This window comes from Battus philenor, unplaced genomic scaffold (assembly GCF_028537555.1).
Source record: "Battus philenor isolate CCGP_79_NKW_IND1 unplaced genomic scaffold, ilBatPhil1.0.hap1 SCAF_12, whole genome shotgun sequence".
In the NCBI taxonomy this organism is placed as follows: domain Eukaryota; kingdom Metazoa; phylum Arthropoda; class Insecta; order Lepidoptera; family Papilionidae; genus Battus; species Battus philenor.
Genome location: NW_027181674.1, coordinates 4,752,270 through 4,769,756, shown reverse-complemented (window position 1 = coordinate 4,769,756; position 17,487 = coordinate 4,752,270). Strand labels below are relative to the sequence as shown.

At 31.5% G+C, this 17,487-nt stretch overlaps 2 protein-coding genes across 3 annotated transcripts in view; one reads left to right on the top strand and one right to left on the bottom strand.

Annotated features, from left to right (window-relative positions):
- The first annotated feature begins 1,179 nt into the window (after positions 1-1,179).
- Positions 1,180-2,784, top strand: LOC137932695 (malate dehydrogenase, cytoplasmic-like). Its single transcript, XM_068776340.1, is given in 3 exon segments — positions 1,180-1,279; positions 1,562-1,997; positions 2,000-2,784. Coding segments are annotated over 3 exon segments (1,062 nt in total). The 5' UTR covers positions 1,180-1,207; the 3' UTR covers positions 2,554-2,784.
- A 1,666-nt stretch (positions 2,785-4,450) lies between these two features.
- LOC137932712 (ATP-binding cassette sub-family G member 1-like) overlaps positions 4,451-17,487 on the bottom strand; it is a 94,607-nt gene continuing 81,570 nt past the window's right edge. For both annotated transcript variants that reach the window (XM_068776365.1, XM_068776364.1), the window contains exons 5-11: positions 17,201-17,360; positions 15,089-15,276; positions 12,439-12,592; positions 9,988-10,156; positions 7,901-8,001; positions 6,484-6,639; positions 4,451-4,856 (exon numbers count right to left, since the gene is read on the bottom strand). In XM_068776365.1, the coding sequence (XP_068632466.1) occupies positions 4,467-4,856; positions 6,484-6,639; positions 7,901-8,001; positions 9,988-10,156; positions 12,439-12,592; positions 15,089-15,276; positions 17,201-17,360 (1,318 nt within the window). In that variant the 3' untranslated portion in view covers positions 4,451-4,466. The remainder of the gene's footprint in view (positions 4,857-6,483; positions 6,640-7,900; positions 8,002-9,987; positions 10,157-12,438; positions 12,593-15,088; positions 15,277-17,200; positions 17,361-17,487) is intronic.

The window sequence follows — 17,487 nt, the reverse complement described above, 5'->3', positions numbered from 1 at the left end:
AATTTTTTCTTCGAACAAAATATTACAAGCTGTCAATTATAATAAAATTAGACGATTTAAACGAACTACAGCCTGTGTTAAAAGAATATGGAAAATAATTAACTCCAGATCTAACAATTACTGAATCAAAATAGAAGAATGGTATCTCGTGGTAACACGTTACAAAGGTCGCACAAGGAAAAATGAATACCGGGGACATAATAAAGAAGTACCAAGGAAATAATAAAGAGAATTATGAAACAATAGTAAATCAAATAATAGGGAATTATTACATATTTATGAAAAATTATGTTGTATAAACTTGAAATCAATTTACAATTATTGATTCTTTGTACGTTATTTACCCGTTTATTCGTTTATAAAAGTGAGATTTTATGTATCAACTGATCACAATAAACAGCGATTCTTAGAATGAAATAAACAATAAAAGTTTTACATGATAATATAGAAATTGTAACAAGATGGTTTTTGCATCTAATGGTCTTATGTACAATACAATGGGTATCGTAAGTTCTGGGAGGAATTTAAATAAAAATAACTGTGGGTGATATTATTTAACATACATAAAAACAAATATTCTTTTATGAATTTTTTTAAACAACGTTACCTTTCTTGCTCACTGCTGTATTTTTAATATGTTCTTAAATTTTTTTATTCGTTTAATAAAGTTTTTAATTATTTTAAAAAAATGTCTACAAAACAAAATTTGACAGAAAATGCATTACCGCTATGGGTTGTTATCTATACATACTATCAGTGTAAATTGACCTATGTCATGTATAGTTGTAAGCATAAGTTTCCTATAAATTGAGTTCGGTTTATAGTTTCAATTCGCTTAAGTGAACCGCTGGTTGAACCGGTGCTCACGGAAAATTTATCTTCCCAAAAGCAGTACTACTTCCCCGCATTTCTTATAACCGTATTTTCATAACCTACCTGCTTAAAAATGGTAAGTTAATATGCAGTTATTTTCTCCAGCCGTTATTTGACATTGCTTTGACCTTTTGTAAATCTTAAGTATTTCGTAATTTTGTTACATTTCTAGTTACAATAATAAAATAATTTATGACGTTATTAATGCCGGTCGTTCCAATTGTTTTATTAAGTACAATGATTTTGAAATGATAGAGGGGATTATCGTCGAATGATGATAACCGTATCGTGTGGAATGATATTTATTTGATCTTATGAAGTAATTATAATCGGTATGGCATGTTGCTGCGGTTATTCTAAGAGGGTGGATACAGAAAGAATAGTTGTCACTGCACCAATAACAATGGTAACTTTCAAATTTGTTACAAAGTTCAAGGTTACGCGTAATATATTGAACATTTAATTCGCTTTTATTTGGATTTGTTTCATTTGTTATTAAAATTTTTGTCGATTGTAGGCCTTTATTACATATTTATTGTCATGATAACCTACTTTTTTATGTTATGTATTTCGTAATTCTCATGTAGATGTCTTAGCCCCTTAGATCCACATTTGTATTTTTTTATTACAACTAAAATTTAATTTCTTAAGAATTAAGTTGATGATATAACATTTGTATATTTTACAGGCTGCACCAATTAAGGTAGTTGTTACTGGAGCTGCAGGTCAGATTGCCTACTCTCTGCTGTATCAAATTGCTTCTGGCGCTGTATTTGGACCTGACCAGCCAGTATATCTTCACCTTCTTGATATTGCTCCCATGATGGGTGTTTTGGAAGGTGTGGTAATGGAGCTTGCTGACTGTGCACTGCCATTGCTCACTGGTGTTCTTCCCACTGCTAATCCAGAAGAGGCTTTTAAAGATGTTGCTGCAGCTTTCTTGGTTGGAGCTATGCCAAGAAGGGAAGGGATGGAGCGAAAAGATTTACTTTCAGCCAATGTTCGCATCTTCAAGGAACAAGGTCAAGCACTTGATAAGGTAGCTAGAAAAGATGTCAAAGTACTTGTAGTAGGAAACCCTGCAAACACCAATGCCTTAATTTGTTCAAAGTATGCTCCATCTATTCTAAAGAAAACTTCACTGCCATGACTCGCCTAGATCAGAACCGTGCTCAGTCTCAGTTGGCAGCAAAAATTGGTGTACCCGTGCAGGATGTTAAGAATGTTATAATTTGGGGAAATCACTCATCTACTCAGTTCCCGGATGCTTCATATGCTATTGTCAAAATTAAAGGAGCTGAAAAACCTGTTCCTGCTGCTATTAATGATGAGGAATACTTAAAGACATCATTTGTGACCACTGTTCAGAAACGTGGTGCTGCTGTTATAGCAGCTAGAAAAATGTCATCAGCTCTTTCTGCTGCTAAAGCTGCCTCCGATCATATGAGAGACTGGTTTTTGGGCACTGGCGATCGTTGGGTCAGTATGGGTGTTGTGTCGGATGGTTCATATGGTACCCCTCGTGATGTTGTTTTCTCTTTCCCTGTTACTGTCAGCAATGGAAAGTGGAAAATTGTTGAAGGTCTCACTATCTCAGATTTCGCCCGTCAAATGTTAGATAACACTGGCAAGGAATTGGCGGAAGAGAAGCAAGATGCTTTGGATGTTTGCAAAGATTGAATATAGTTCATAAGAATAATAATTGTCAAACATAGCAAGCAGAGCACTTTTATTTTTACTATAAGTTTTATTTTTATTTTCAAAATATGCATGTTTTAGCTCCCTAATATATTTTTTTATTGGTTTATATTGTTGTATTGTGGTTATTGCTTTATTGATAATGTTTACTTGATATTAGGGTACTGTTGATATTAGAATATTTACAGCAATAAAAGTATGCAGTCAATTTAACTTTTTTTTGTTTCTTTTCAAATAACCTTGCTTGTTTACTTATTGATATTTTTTGTTTAATTTTAATTACGTAAAGGTATTTATAAATAAAATAAAAATTATTATATTAGGTAAAGGTAAATTTAAGTATTTAATTTCTTCTTAAACTTACACTGAAAAAAAATTGTTACAATATATTTTTAATCTTTTGTGACATGTGCTTTAGTTTAACCCAGTAGGTAGAAAAATTTACTTGTTTTTATTGTTTTATACATATTTCTAGGTTTACTAGCCTTCTCAAGTTTTAAGTAAGTATTTAGGAGTTAGTGCTTTGATATCTGTAAGAAAATCATTGAAACACTTTGTAACACAAGCATTTCAAAAATAGAATGTTTAATTTAGGATAATTGTCAAAGAGAACAAAAAGAACATGAAAAAAATTATTACATGTTTGTTTTAAAGCTTGATTTAATCCACTTCAGATAGCTCTTTTATGTAATACTTTTTTTTAGTTATTGATAAACTCATTACATTGGTCAAATGTTACATAACAATTTTTTATTTTATCTGTATTTTTAAACTTTATACACGTAATGTAGGGAGAGACAATGTTATCATCAACTAAACAGGTTTGATAATTATTTTTATCAAATTTTTTTAACATTAGATTCATTGTAACATTTGTGTTATCTTTGATACAAGATAGTTCCGATTATCTTAGATCACGCATGGTTTGAATGTTATATTAATTGTCTTAAATGCTTTGCTGGAAAAACAACACACTTTTTTTATTTTAATATAGCCATTTCTTATATTGGTTTAGTCAATGCAGGTGTTTAATGATTATGGTAAATGATGCAAAATACTTTAAAAACTAAACATTATAAGATTCAATGTTCAGGTGACTATGAATCCATTAATTTTATTCTGTTTTTTCTATATGAGCTGTGGTGTATAGTTTGTCATTCTACTGTATATTTATCTACATACTTCTTTTGTTATAACAATCTATAAGTTAATAATTGTGCAATCATTATTGATTGAATTGTCGGGGCTCCTTATGCCCACAGTCATACCATGGAACAGCTGTTTAAGCTATTTGGCGGCCTCTCAATCTGAAGATGTAATGTAAAGTTCGAACTTAGAATGCTTAGCGCCTTCTACGTTCCACCAGTTCACGCTCGCTGAAGCTATAAATTCTAAAGGGTATGCAGACTGACAAAAATATCACTGGTGGTTAGGCATATCAAAGGAATAATTAAATATTCGAAAGGTAAATTTATGCGTTTATTGATACATAATTAAAAACCATGTATACATATTTATTAACTTATAATAACCTGTATAAAATTAATCACGATCACAGATTCAAGTAGCTTAAAATTAAAATAAGTATTTACTTCATTATATAATGGAATGAACGAAATTTATATATCACCACCAGAGACCACAGATTCTTACTGAGACGAATATTGATTTTTGTACAATTGATTGCGACTCTGACCTTTAAGGTTTTTTTTTAATTGTGTTTTAAACTTTATGTTTTCTTATTTCTCTTCGACTTTAATTAGAATTTATTACGTAATTCATCATTTTCTTAATTTAAGTAATTTTTTCTAAAAAAAAATCCTCCACATTGTTTTTGAATAAAAACTATCATAATACTAAAACGATGACGACGAAATATTTATTCTACTATTTAATTATCTGTGTTTCAAAAATTTACTAATATATGACAAAAATTTATTGGAGAATTCCGAAGTTAGACGATAACGCAAGACAAAGTAAGCAAGAGATCTGTGAATTATAATAAAGACAAGTAGACCAACGATTTGCATATAATAAGTTTCATTGGCCATACCTATATCTCTTAGTAATACTTTAGGGTCGGCGTATAGGCAGAAAACTTCCTTGCACTCCATTAATGATCTCTTTTGGTACAAGGCAATGGAAAGTCCGGACAATCCGTAACGTAGATAAGAAAAAGACATTAAGATCTTCATTCTCGCTTCAATGTACGGCCCGAAGCCCATACCGTAACAGCACAATGCCAACAGTGGCGAAACAATCGCTGGTCCTACGATAGAGCCGTTCTGAAAAAAAAAATCTTTTTTAAATATAAGGTTTTGGAACTACACGATATTAATGAATTTCGATCTGCTTGCCCTATAGATGTAAAAAAGCCGATTTAAAACGTTTAAAACCAAAAGTGGCGGTTTAAAACCCCAAATAAATCTTTTTAAACGGTTTAAAACTCGCCTACTAAAATATAAGAACAGTGTTTTTACACACCATTATCGACAATACTTGGTCTTGTGTTAGTTACCTATGCAGTTTATACCTATGTAGGTAAGTATATTACATATAAAGTACTATAATTATAAAGAAACAATATTACATACAATAGATTAAAATATGTACCTAAATCATAAAGAAATTGTTGATAGGAGTTTTGACCTTTATTTCCAAGTAGTTAAGGTCTACTCAAAGGTCCACTCCTCAATTTCTGTTTCAAGAGTTTGCCGACAGAGAACCACCGCCGACTGCTATGCACACACACAGTCTGTCAAGAAAGTCATGAAAAAAAATAAAGTGTTGCCATATTTAATTTTAGGACAGAATTGTCAGTCAGTTTTACAAAGATAGTGGCGCCTCATAAATTTTCATGACTTTCTTGACTGTATGATCATCATGTTGTCGAGTAGACTATGTAAGATTAGCCAGTTTTTTTTATTACTTTCAAGAAAAAGTCGGGTACCTAATAATATAATTTTATAACAGCTCTTTACATTTTAGTTATTTAGTAATGTTTGGCATATTTGGTACGACCTTTATATTGAATCCAAATTTGTACATTTTTTTACAATACTGGCAACACTGACATGTCCGCACGCAACACGCTATGTATGTGTGTGTGTGTGGTGTGGAGTAGGCGAGCTGGCAACGTTGCATCTTGACGTCTCTCCGCGTGAGAAGTGCAAGTGTGTGAGTTTGGTTTTAAACCGAATGAAACTGATTGATAAATCTTTTCAAAATAACCAATATAGTTAACTAGGTAATAGTTTTTCAACTTAGCTAGGTAATGTCTATGCTTGGAATAGATAATGTGTTTTTATTTAAGAAAAACATAGTCGTCAACACTAAACGTTTAAAATCGAAAAAAATGGGTTTTTTCGGTTTTAAACGGTTTTTTTCGTTTTAAACCGATTGGTTTAATTCGTTTAAAACCGGCCTTACATCTATAGCTTGCCCTATCCTCGACAGCGCTACGCCTAGAATATTTTCGTTAAACCTGTAATTTATGTATATTTTATTTGTTGTACACAACGCTTTTTTGAATTTTGTAAAAAAAATATTTATAATAATTGATTTCTGCCATTGTCTTCTTGGTTAGCAACACACGACGTCCCAATATTTTTTTGCTGGGTTTTCCGATGTAAATGCCATAGTAGTTCAAGAAACACACTGAATAGTGATTCAGTGTGTTTCCGGACTGAAATCGTAGGGTAAACGGGAACATACCGATTTCACATAGTTATATAAAATGTTTTTTTTCATGATAATTTTGGTATTAAATAATGCCATTATGAAATATCTCAATTTTGTCCTATAGATTCGGTAGCTTTACTATTTAGGCTACAGCGCACATAAATTGGCAGCATTGCCTCTGTTAGGAAGTTATGATTTATATAAATCAACATTCAATACAATAATACTAACCGTAGCATTAAAGGTGGACCCGACAACAAGGCCAAGACCCTCAGAACATATTCCGATCAATATCGCGCAAATAACAAATAAAATAAAACGATCCCATTCAAGTATTTGTCCAGACATCAAGTATACAATGCCCAGGAATAATAAGCCGAAGAGAATCTGGAAAGAAAGAAATAAAATATATTTGGTGTTTTTTTAGTTCAAGGGTAATAAAAAAAAACGAACTACGTTATGCTGCCCTTGACGATACAAAAAAAAACTAAAATCTATTAAAAATGAAAAGGACTATATCTTAAATGTATATGTAGTTACTACACCTAGGGTTTTCTACTCTTAAAGTGGTGACTCAAGTGTGATATTTAATGGAATCAGGCGTTATTTTGCGGAAATCTATCCTAAGTAAGAAAAAGAACAATATATAGCTACTTCCGCACATGCAGTCGTAGTCGTGCAATAAAGTGCACCGCCCGCCAGCCCGCTGATAAATGTGCATGCGACAAACAATGCGAATTACACGACTTCCACCGCTAAATCACTCAACACGTGTTTCACCCCTCCACGGGTCATCCTCAGGAGTAATGTTACACCGATTAGTGCCAAACACTCTGTGTTAGGAAGTAGCTATTTATTGGTCCTTTTCTTACTCAAGTGTGATAGCTACATATAAAAAGACAGTTCGATGTAAGAATTAAAATTGAAACTATTATTATTAACATTAATTGTTATGCTAAAGTTGCAAAATCCGCCGATGTAGCATTTCATGTTTTTGGGTAAATCAATTGCAATCTCTCTCTAGTATGTGTTTCGGCACAGCGGTTGTTTCCAAGAGTAGAAGAATACAAATGAGTCAGCGTTTACCGTGTCACATCGCTACATAAATAACTATTGAATTTCAATTGTGTAGTCAAAAATATTCATTAATATTTATGAAATAAATTGTAACTAGTATATACTAACTGTCATAATGTAGTAGTCTCACACTGTTGTTTATGACAGTAGCTAGTGGGTTTAATCTCATACTGGCACAATTAATATTTGAATAAAATTATAACTAATAGTATAATTTAAAATGTTCAATTTTAGCATTAGTGATAGATAATGTTTACAACGTAAACGACATATTGAAGGATATTAAATCCAAAAGATATGTGACATCTATGATAGGTCTAACAATGAGCCCGTGTTGAATTTTACCATGAGAAAGGGCTTATATCTGAACATCCATTATTATCAAAATTACGCGCCTAACTGCTATATCTACAGCAATTATATAGCAATACATTCAAAGAGGTCTAAAAACAGTTATTATTTTTCAGTTTCATTTTAGTAATTTCTATTATAAGGAATTTTAAAATTTCGTCAGAATTGTGTTTTATGTGTACAGAAAAACGAACCATATTTTTGTATGTTAATGTCTTACCATTATAGGAAGTGTTGAAAATGTTAGCGCGGCATAATACGCTTTCAGACCGTACCAGCGGTTGAAATATTCACGTCGTAACATACGGACCTCCAGTGGAACTGTAAATAAATATATGAATTATTTTCTTTGATATTTCAAGCTAAGGTGTTCTAATAAATTTAAAATCAGATTTATCATAATTTGCTCAGAGTAATGCAATGCGTTTTAATAAAATCTTAATAGTACATGAATAAACAAACATATATTTACATTTTGTCGAGGAATTAGATGAATTGTCTTAGAATTATCTATAATTATCATTTCATCTGTAGGAAATTCTGAACTATTGGACATAGGCTTGTCGCATAGTTCTATAAAGACCGGTTATAAGTACCGTACTTTCAGCGTCTTCAAAAAGAGTTGTTTGTCCACCACGACACAGACATTACAGTAACATAATAGCAAATTCTAATTTATATCTTAATTTATTTTCGTGCTATCTATTTTCATTGTATTATAATTTCAAAATAAATATGATTTATGATGTTAGAAGCAACCTTTAAGTAAGCGTTTCCTTGCTTTTCAATATATTATTTATTGCTTTCATAAACCGATCACTTGTTTATAGCAAAATATATAGTACAAAAATAAAACATCTATCTATTGGCAAGCTCGTAGTCGCTCAACGGGCTATAGAGGGCTATTTTCAAGATTTTACTATGAGATCGAATAAAAACTTAGAAGATCTATCGATATATCCGAAAGAAAGTATGTGAAAATGGACCGGTCGTGTGACTTCCGGCTAAGCTGTCTAGCTTTGATTTGAAGCCTTTGGGTGCAGGCTGTTTCCTACCAGTTCTATTAGAATTCTATGAAAGTGACATTTGTCCAGTGGCAGTTCTACGACTAAAATGATCATGATGACAATCTATATTTTTATAATATCGATTTTTCTACTTTTTTAAAAATATATTCTGTCATTTTTGATATAATTTTAAAACGATGCATAAAACATGATGATCAGATAAAGCGTTCATTTGAGACATACATTGTGGTGGTGGCTATGTTAAATTTTTCAAAACACTCAAAAACTATTGTTAAAAAAAAAACCTATTTGCACGTTTGCAACATTCACGGCGTTGCTACATATGTTCATTCTACAAGTATTCCTGTTATCTCCATACGATGTGGCATGAACATTGGAATCGTTTTGTTTATACAGTCAATAAAATCTCGGAATGTACAGAAAAACAAATACGAATGTAAATAAAATACTTCCAGCTCGATGAACGCGTGCGTTTTCGTTAAGGCGAAAAGGGCTTTGAGACTTACTTTTAACTCAAACGAAAGTATGTTCAATCTCGTGAGATTGCAGAGAATGGAATAAATCTTGCTTTACAATCCTTGTTGATAGATTTAGATTTAATTGTACTATTCTCATGTTATTTTTTTATTGTTATAAATAGGTTTTGCTGAGCACTTTAGAAAAATAATCATGTAGTCGATATTTAATTATGTATTTATAAGAAAGTACATTTGTCATGTTTGGAATATTGACTCTACCAAGAAAAACTTGGTAAGAAACTCCATAATTACTCGATAATTTATAAGGTTTCTGTTTTATGTTTCATATTTTCTTAGAAACTGATTATCGAATAAAAAGAAGGGCAAGGGTGACTTGACAGAATCTAGATGATTTTCCGAATTTTGGTTTATAAGCGTTATCATATCTGACATTATACTAACGGACCTTTGTGACAATTTATTCACATTTTATTTTCAAATAAATCCAATATAGGTATTTTAATAAATCGACAGTCCCAAAGTATATTATCGAATTTGAACGACACCACTTTACAAAGGGATCGTTTTTAAATTTTTTTTTAATTATAGCCTTCTATCTGACAACCTTTTATTATTAATGTTGCCACTTGATAATTTTTAGATAGATAAGGGCAACAGATAACATTACAAATTTAGAGTGCCATGTGGCAGAATTATATTTTTAGATGCGATTATTTAAAAAAGTGATACAGTACCCGGCGATAAATATTGCACATCGAGTTTTGGAAAGACACAATTGGCTAATTTTATATTTAACTTACATAGCAAGACCGGTATCATGATGTAAGTGTACATGAAGAATACTTGGACGCTTATGCAGAATTTGAAATTGACAATGGGCGTGGCCGCATCGTCGCCGACCATGAGGAAAATACTGCCGAGTAAAATTGCGGATATCAAGTGATGCGCTAACTGAATCCATAATGACATCTGTAATAAAAAAAAATTGGTAAATTTTAATATTATTTTATAGATCGTTATAAATAGGTGTCCCGTGCTTTTCTAGCATTCTTTATATGTTTTTATAACAATGATGATGATTAAAAATCCTACTTCAATTTATATTATCCGTTTTTCCATATTTTCTTATGCAAATTATAATGTTTTTTGGTCCATCTTATGGTCCACAATCTGGTAAATATAATTTTAAAATAAAATATCAATACAATAACAACGTAAGTGTATAGAAACAACTAATATCAGAAAGTATAAGAGAACGCGTCGGCATCGTTCAAACGCCAGATGAAGAAGACATATTGCTCACATGTAAACATATCCTTATTTCGTTGTTACTAACGGAATATATATGTTATCCATTTTAGGATCTTAACTCAGTTAGGTGAATACAGATTAGTATTGAAAGTTGCCTAATTTTCTATTGAAAGAAAGTTTCTTTGCAAAGTCCATTATTCGTGTTCGGATCTTATTCATTTAGAAATTATTAACTTCTTCTGGTAAGTGTTACTTAAGAAAATGATTATTGTGTTTATACAATTTAATAAAGAATTATCTTTAAATGAATTATTTAGAAATGTATTTTTCCCACATTAAATTTAACATTTATGTTATTTTTAAATCAATTTCCATCGGTATGGTGATTCAGGGTCCCTAGTTTTTTTTCTTTCTTAGTTATAAATTTCGTTAGCTGGTTCTATACTTAACTTCGTTCTTTATATTTTTACATTTTACTTTTTTCTTTTATTTACTTCTTCTTCTTTTCAATTAATAGATGCCCACTTTAAGGCATCGACCTCGCTATAAGATCGCCATAATAGCGACTTTCCGCGATTTTATCTATATCGTCTGTTCTAGTGGGTGACCAAGCCAAGCCGCGTCTACTGGCTCGTTATGCGATTAATATTGTATTTACTTCTCTAAGAACTTTTATATATTCGGAGAACACTATTAATTAGCCCGATTGATTATTAGCTGATTAGCTTAATAAAATTCTTATACTCTTATGATAAAGCATTAAGTATTTCCTTGTTCATGTTTTAAATAAATCCTTTCAGTTATTAATTATATAATCAATTCACGCTAAGGACTTTTGGAGATTAAATCTAATTGAAACCTTAATAGCGAACATCAATGACAATGATAAATCTTTTGAGCAAATTTACCAACGTGATTTTATTGCCGGATAAAATCAAAAGGGAACGAAAGTTTAATGTACTTATCTTTCTAATATACAGCAACAAAATTTTATTGGATATATTTATTTTTGCAGTATTATAATCCATCTTATTATCTATTGTACACCTATTTCCAATCACACTTTATTAAGTGAGGACTACGATATAAGTGACATTGTTTTTTTTATTTTTTCCAGAGAGACAGATAGTAAACAATGTAATTATTATATGTATTATTTCAAATTTTGAAAGCGTTTTTATTGCTTGAATTTCATTATTTTGTTTTTTATTTCTGAAGCTGAACTGAAAGGAAGAGAGCTATACATTAACTCCTTTCAAGCTTTTACATCTATAACCAATCACCCTGTTATTGCAATGTGCTGTTAGTATTCCTATAAAAATAATTATGTGACTTATTTCAGAGTAATCACTTATTAAATGCTGATTGGAAATAGGTGTAATATTTAAAGCTTTCACATACAACCAACCACCAATCTGTATATCGATATTCTATCTATATATTATATAAGAAATTTCCACCTATGTACTGATCCTTCAAGATATCTTTGGAACCGTAAGGCTTAGAGAATTGAAATTTAGATGGAATTTAATCATTGAAAAGAGGTAGCTGAATGGACTTTGCGTAATTCTACCCACAAAGTTGGCCGACCCACAAAGGTGTTCATTAAGTCCACGAAACAGGCGGGGGACAGCTTGTTATATATCATCATTATTATTTTAGCGATAGGAATTCCACTACTAGACTAAGGTTTTCCCGTAGGTTTCCAATGTATAATATATATAAATTTAATAAAATTATGTTTTTGTTTAATGTCGTTTCTGTCGACATATTTTACAGATAAACCACCACCATTGATTTTCATCGCTCTGGCTTTAAAAATTTGTATACTAGATTGCAAAAGGTTGTTGATAAGGATGGTGAATATATTTTTGATTAAAAATGAAAACTTGTTAAAAAATCTAGTCGTATGAATTTAAGTAAAGAACATTACTTTCCTGTGCCACTAATAAATTTCTTATTTCAATCTTAGTTTAAAACGAAATGTTTTATGCACTTACCGAGTTTCTTCTGCTCTGTAAAAACATTCGTTTGGTTAATATCAAAAATTGTGTAAGAAAAGTCGTGGGAAATTCCACTTTTTGCATTTGTTCTTTTGCGACGTGTTCCACAAAGATCCTTTGTATTGACTCATCTGAATGTAGAACTGGCTTCCTGAAACAAAAGCGGTTTTTAAAATCGTTATACCGTAGTACGGGAATAGTGGAACTCTAATAAAGAATAGTTTGACTCTTTTAGAGAAGATTTTTTTATAGAGGAATCTTAACGAACAAAATAAAAAATAGTTTAGTTAAAAATATATGAAGCATACATCGAGTGCTATATTCAACAATATATCAAACGTATCAGTCATCACCCCAATTAACTTGATTTTGAATTGCATTACGATGCCTATTCGGTTAAAAGGTTGAAGAGTAACCACGTTCTTCGATTAGAGAGTCAGGCACTGGTCTCCTGTTTTATTAAAATCTACGTCTGTATAATTTATCTGATTATAGTTTTGCGACTGATAGATATCATAATAGAAAAAAAATTGCGGAGTCAGTGAAACATTTATAATCTGTATCTGTACCTTTATTTACTGAATCTAAAAATGCACTTGATATCATTACTGTGAATTATACAATATCAATTCAATATCGCTCAAAGTTGCAACAAGCCGTAAGGAGGGCTATGCTCGGGATTTCTTTACGATCTATCCCAGCGAGAGCGCAAGTGGTAGTGGGCAAGCCACTGAGTGCGCAGAAAAAGTGCCCGATGGGACTTTTAAGTTCGGAAGTAGAGACCACGGACTGGCAAACGCAGCATAGTTCGCCCACTCAAAGGTTAGAGGTTCTAGTTAAAGGCATTGAAAAACGCTGGAAGCAGGTAGCTTTCAACAGGTTCTATTACAGATCTGTCAGGGAGACCTTTGTCCAGTGAATGTCTTACGGCTGAAATGATAATGATGATAATGAGGATGTCACAGGTCCAAACGTTGGATAGAATTTTTTAATTAATACGTAACAAGCGTGGTATAGTGGTTTCGGTAGGTAGTGGTAGGTAATTGTTCTTTAAATTAGAGTTTAAATTAGACAGATTAGAATTAAATGCATTTTATACGTTACCTAGATTCCAATGTAATAACGATTGTTATAATGCAATTGGAAATCGAGGACATAGACCATTAGCAATTTAATTTGAGGAATAAGCAAGACTTGTATTTAAGGATTGCGAAATCATCGAAGCTTGTAATATTTTTCATTAAAATGCTTTCGATGTTTCCTTAATATTTAACATAAAAAACTTGGAAGTAAAAAGATTGTTGAAATGTAACCCTGGGCTTATTTCACCTCGTAATATAATCAGGGTAGGCGTATTATAAAGAATACAATAACTGTCATACTTCTCATGAATGACGTAAAAGGCAATTAAGGAAGCTTCGGCTTTATTTACGTTGTAGCGAAGCGCAGAACTCTACTGTAGTATTTTCATTATTTATCTTTCCTTCCTTTCTTTTTATAAGTAATTATTATTTTCCTTTATAAGCTTGGTGATTTTCAAGAACGTAATTCTGTTTGTTCCGCTTATAGATTTTAAAATATTCATTGTCTTTGTTAAGCAGGAAGTCTATGATGACTTGATCTGACATAACTTTGATGAAAATAAATTTCAAAATTGTAAACACGAACTATGAAACCGCTCGACTATTATATATAAATATTTTCTAAATTTTCGTTAAGGCAAAAATAACAGTCCTGAAAAAAAAATAGTATATAAAATGTCACAATCTGATAATAATACTGTGTAACGGGTAGAGTCGAGGCTTCCAAGAGATTAAGGCTTTGCTTTTACAATGAGGCTTAGGAAACGCGCCCTCTGGGCCTCTGCCTCCTCGAAACCCGAGAAAACAAAAAAAGTATACATGGTAAATCAATTCGTTGGCATCGTATGGCAACATTGATAAACCGTAAAAATAAAAAAAAATCAACACTTGTCCCTATCCGATAAAGATTAGATCAATCAAAATTAAAAAAAATGTTGAAGGAAGATATCAAACAAAAACATCGTGTAGTATTAAGATACAAAATTATTACCAAAGCCTAAAGTGTTGCGAAATAGAAAACTTACTTCTGTGTAATCGCCGTTTATTATTATGGTATTTAATCAATAAATAAAGTATTTGTAAAACTGTTTTTTTTGTCGAACCTTGTCTTACAATAAGTTAATGCGATAACTGTTGAATACCCAACAAAGATTCTATATACTTGCCTTTAATAATTAATTTTTAACAATCACATTGTTACTATATGTATTTACCTTACTTACCGAGGCTTGGCTTGGTTGAATGTATATCTTATTTGATGTCAATTAATGTATTTTACACCATACCCAAAAATCATCTGTTTTAGAACTAAATATTATATAACATAATGCGTATAAAGAGTTTTCACAATTCGGATTGCTACATACTAATTATTATTTACTGTCAGCTGCCAGAAGTTATTAGCCATATTTCAAAGTGATTACATTATACAGTTTGATAGGAAAGAGATGTAAAAACTTTAAAACTTTTGTGATGACAAAAAAGAACTATAAATATTTTTAATTTCACATATATTACAAATCAATTTGTAAATAAACTATAGGAATTGCAACTACAGATTTTACCTTCCGCCTCTTAGTGTCATCCTGTCCAATTTTCGGCAGATTTTCCCATTTTGGCACAGTTCCGACATCTCAGCGGACGCCTCAGGGTCGCTGGCGACTGTCTCCAGCACAAAGTCAGCGGGATTGTGAGTTGATGGGCATATGTGGCCAATTTCAGCGAGAAACGGTACAAGGAGAGGCGCTGCACCCTGTATGTAACATAGTTGTGTAAGAATTAAATCGTTGCAATAATTTTAATAACTACTTGATATCATAAGGTTCACGAGATAACGACGACAAAATGTCATAAATAAAGTTTTTTTTAAATAAAAATATTAAAAAAATATTTTAATTGCTCCCCCATAGATTTCTGAAAGCACGTGTTGGATGTGGCGATCGTCTGAACATTAATAAAGTCCATCTTACTAGTAGGCTCGATAAATAACGTTCTATACAGTACTAGTTTACTTATAAGAAATTTGTCTATGTTCGTAAAAAAATACAGAGTTTTGATAAAAAGCTGTTTAAGCTACAAACATTTCTGGTCGTACGGAACGTATGATGTCTCTAGACAAAGAGCGTGGAAGGGCACACGTATGAATATCTGTACGTTTCTTTACTGTATATTATAAAATTGTCTTTGTATTTTTCTATTAGAGACATAGGTATAGGTAGATATAGGGAATCTTGCACTCAGTCAAGTGCAAAATTCCCTATATCTAGATATCTCGATTAGAACTGTCACTTATATGTAATAATTAATCACAGATATGTAACAGTATTAAAGATGATAGTTACCAGAGAGATCAAAGGTAATGGTATCGTAAAACATTTATATATTTCCACCCATATATCACCTCTTTTTGATATGTCTTGAATTATAAGGTTAAAAGACTTGATTACGAAATTACACCTACAAAAGGCAGTGCGGGCTTGGCAAAGCGGAAAAGGTTTAGCTACTAATAAATACAGAAACATTTGTGATGTTTTTTTAAATCGTCCCTTAAATTTATTCAAACTGTTTCGTTTATTCAAATCGAAACTAGCCATTAAGAACTTAACGAGGTGTTGATGGAAATTGTCGCATAATTTGTCATGAACTCCTTGACTTACTTGCATTAAGAGAACGTTGCCTCAAGTCTCACGGTTGTACCAGTTTCATGTATAAATAACCACCATCGTCGTTGAAGGATGTTTATTCTTACCATGGTATTAAATAAATCTTATCATAATGTTGTTTTTGTTTCGAGATATTTGTTTTTGATACAATAACAATGTTAACGATTTCCCTTGAATATTAACATATATATACAATTATAAATTCCTCGTCTATTCATTTATTTAATTTAAGCTTTATAGCGTTGTTATATAATTTGTTGAAAACGATATTAATTTCCTAGCAATTATTTACGACGAATGGTTTTCTTAATTTGATTTGCGAGTGATCACGAAAATAAACAAGTCAGATTTTGTCGCATGCTATTATTAGAAATGGTCGCGTTTGGACCTTCCATAGCTTTATTTTGAGCCACAATAATTAATTGAAAATTAAAATAACGAGAATAATAAAACGGATGCGATGAAATTAAGTTATTTTGATAAATCTAATTACAGCCTAATTTCGTAATTTTTTATTCATTTATTTACACTTTATTGTACATAAATAAAGAATATAAAATGAAACCAGAGTAATGGACGAAAGATGAAGTATCAAGTATTATCGCACACGGCGATCGTCATCATTTTATCCGTGAAACGTCTATTACTGGACATAGGCTTCCTTAGAGATTTCCAAGGACCTGTGGAAAATTACCTACATCTTGCATCTGCAAAGAACTGAACTAATTTATCTATCCATCTTGTTCTGGTCGTCCTGGTGGCAATCGAATCCGTTAACTATGTCCTTTAGTTACTTCTATTAACCACGAGATTAACACTATACATAAAATGATCTTAAAATTATTGTGTATTAAAAAAATCAATGCGGTAGAAATCAATGAATATGGTAATTGGAAATATCTTTCCCCTTCAATAACATTGGCTTGAAGCGACCTGTATCCAGAGTCTTCTAGCAATCATAAAAAGGTCATCTGTCTACGTTGCAGCCAGCATTGTATTTATAAAATAGTTTACCTGATAACAACACATTCCTCTAGAAACGACGTATACACGATCGAAGAGCGAGAATAATGAAGCTGAAGGTTGATGAATGGTGCAGATGATGGTCCGTCCTTGGCGAGAGAGTAAACGTAACAAAACAACCAACTGTCTTATTGAAACGACATCAAGACCTCTGTGAAAAAAACAACATCTATATATTCATCACAAAAATAATAACAATATTTAAATATAAAAATTATATATAGCCAATAAAAAAGCAGTATCTTATTATTTATTAAACACTAATTTATGCTATAAAT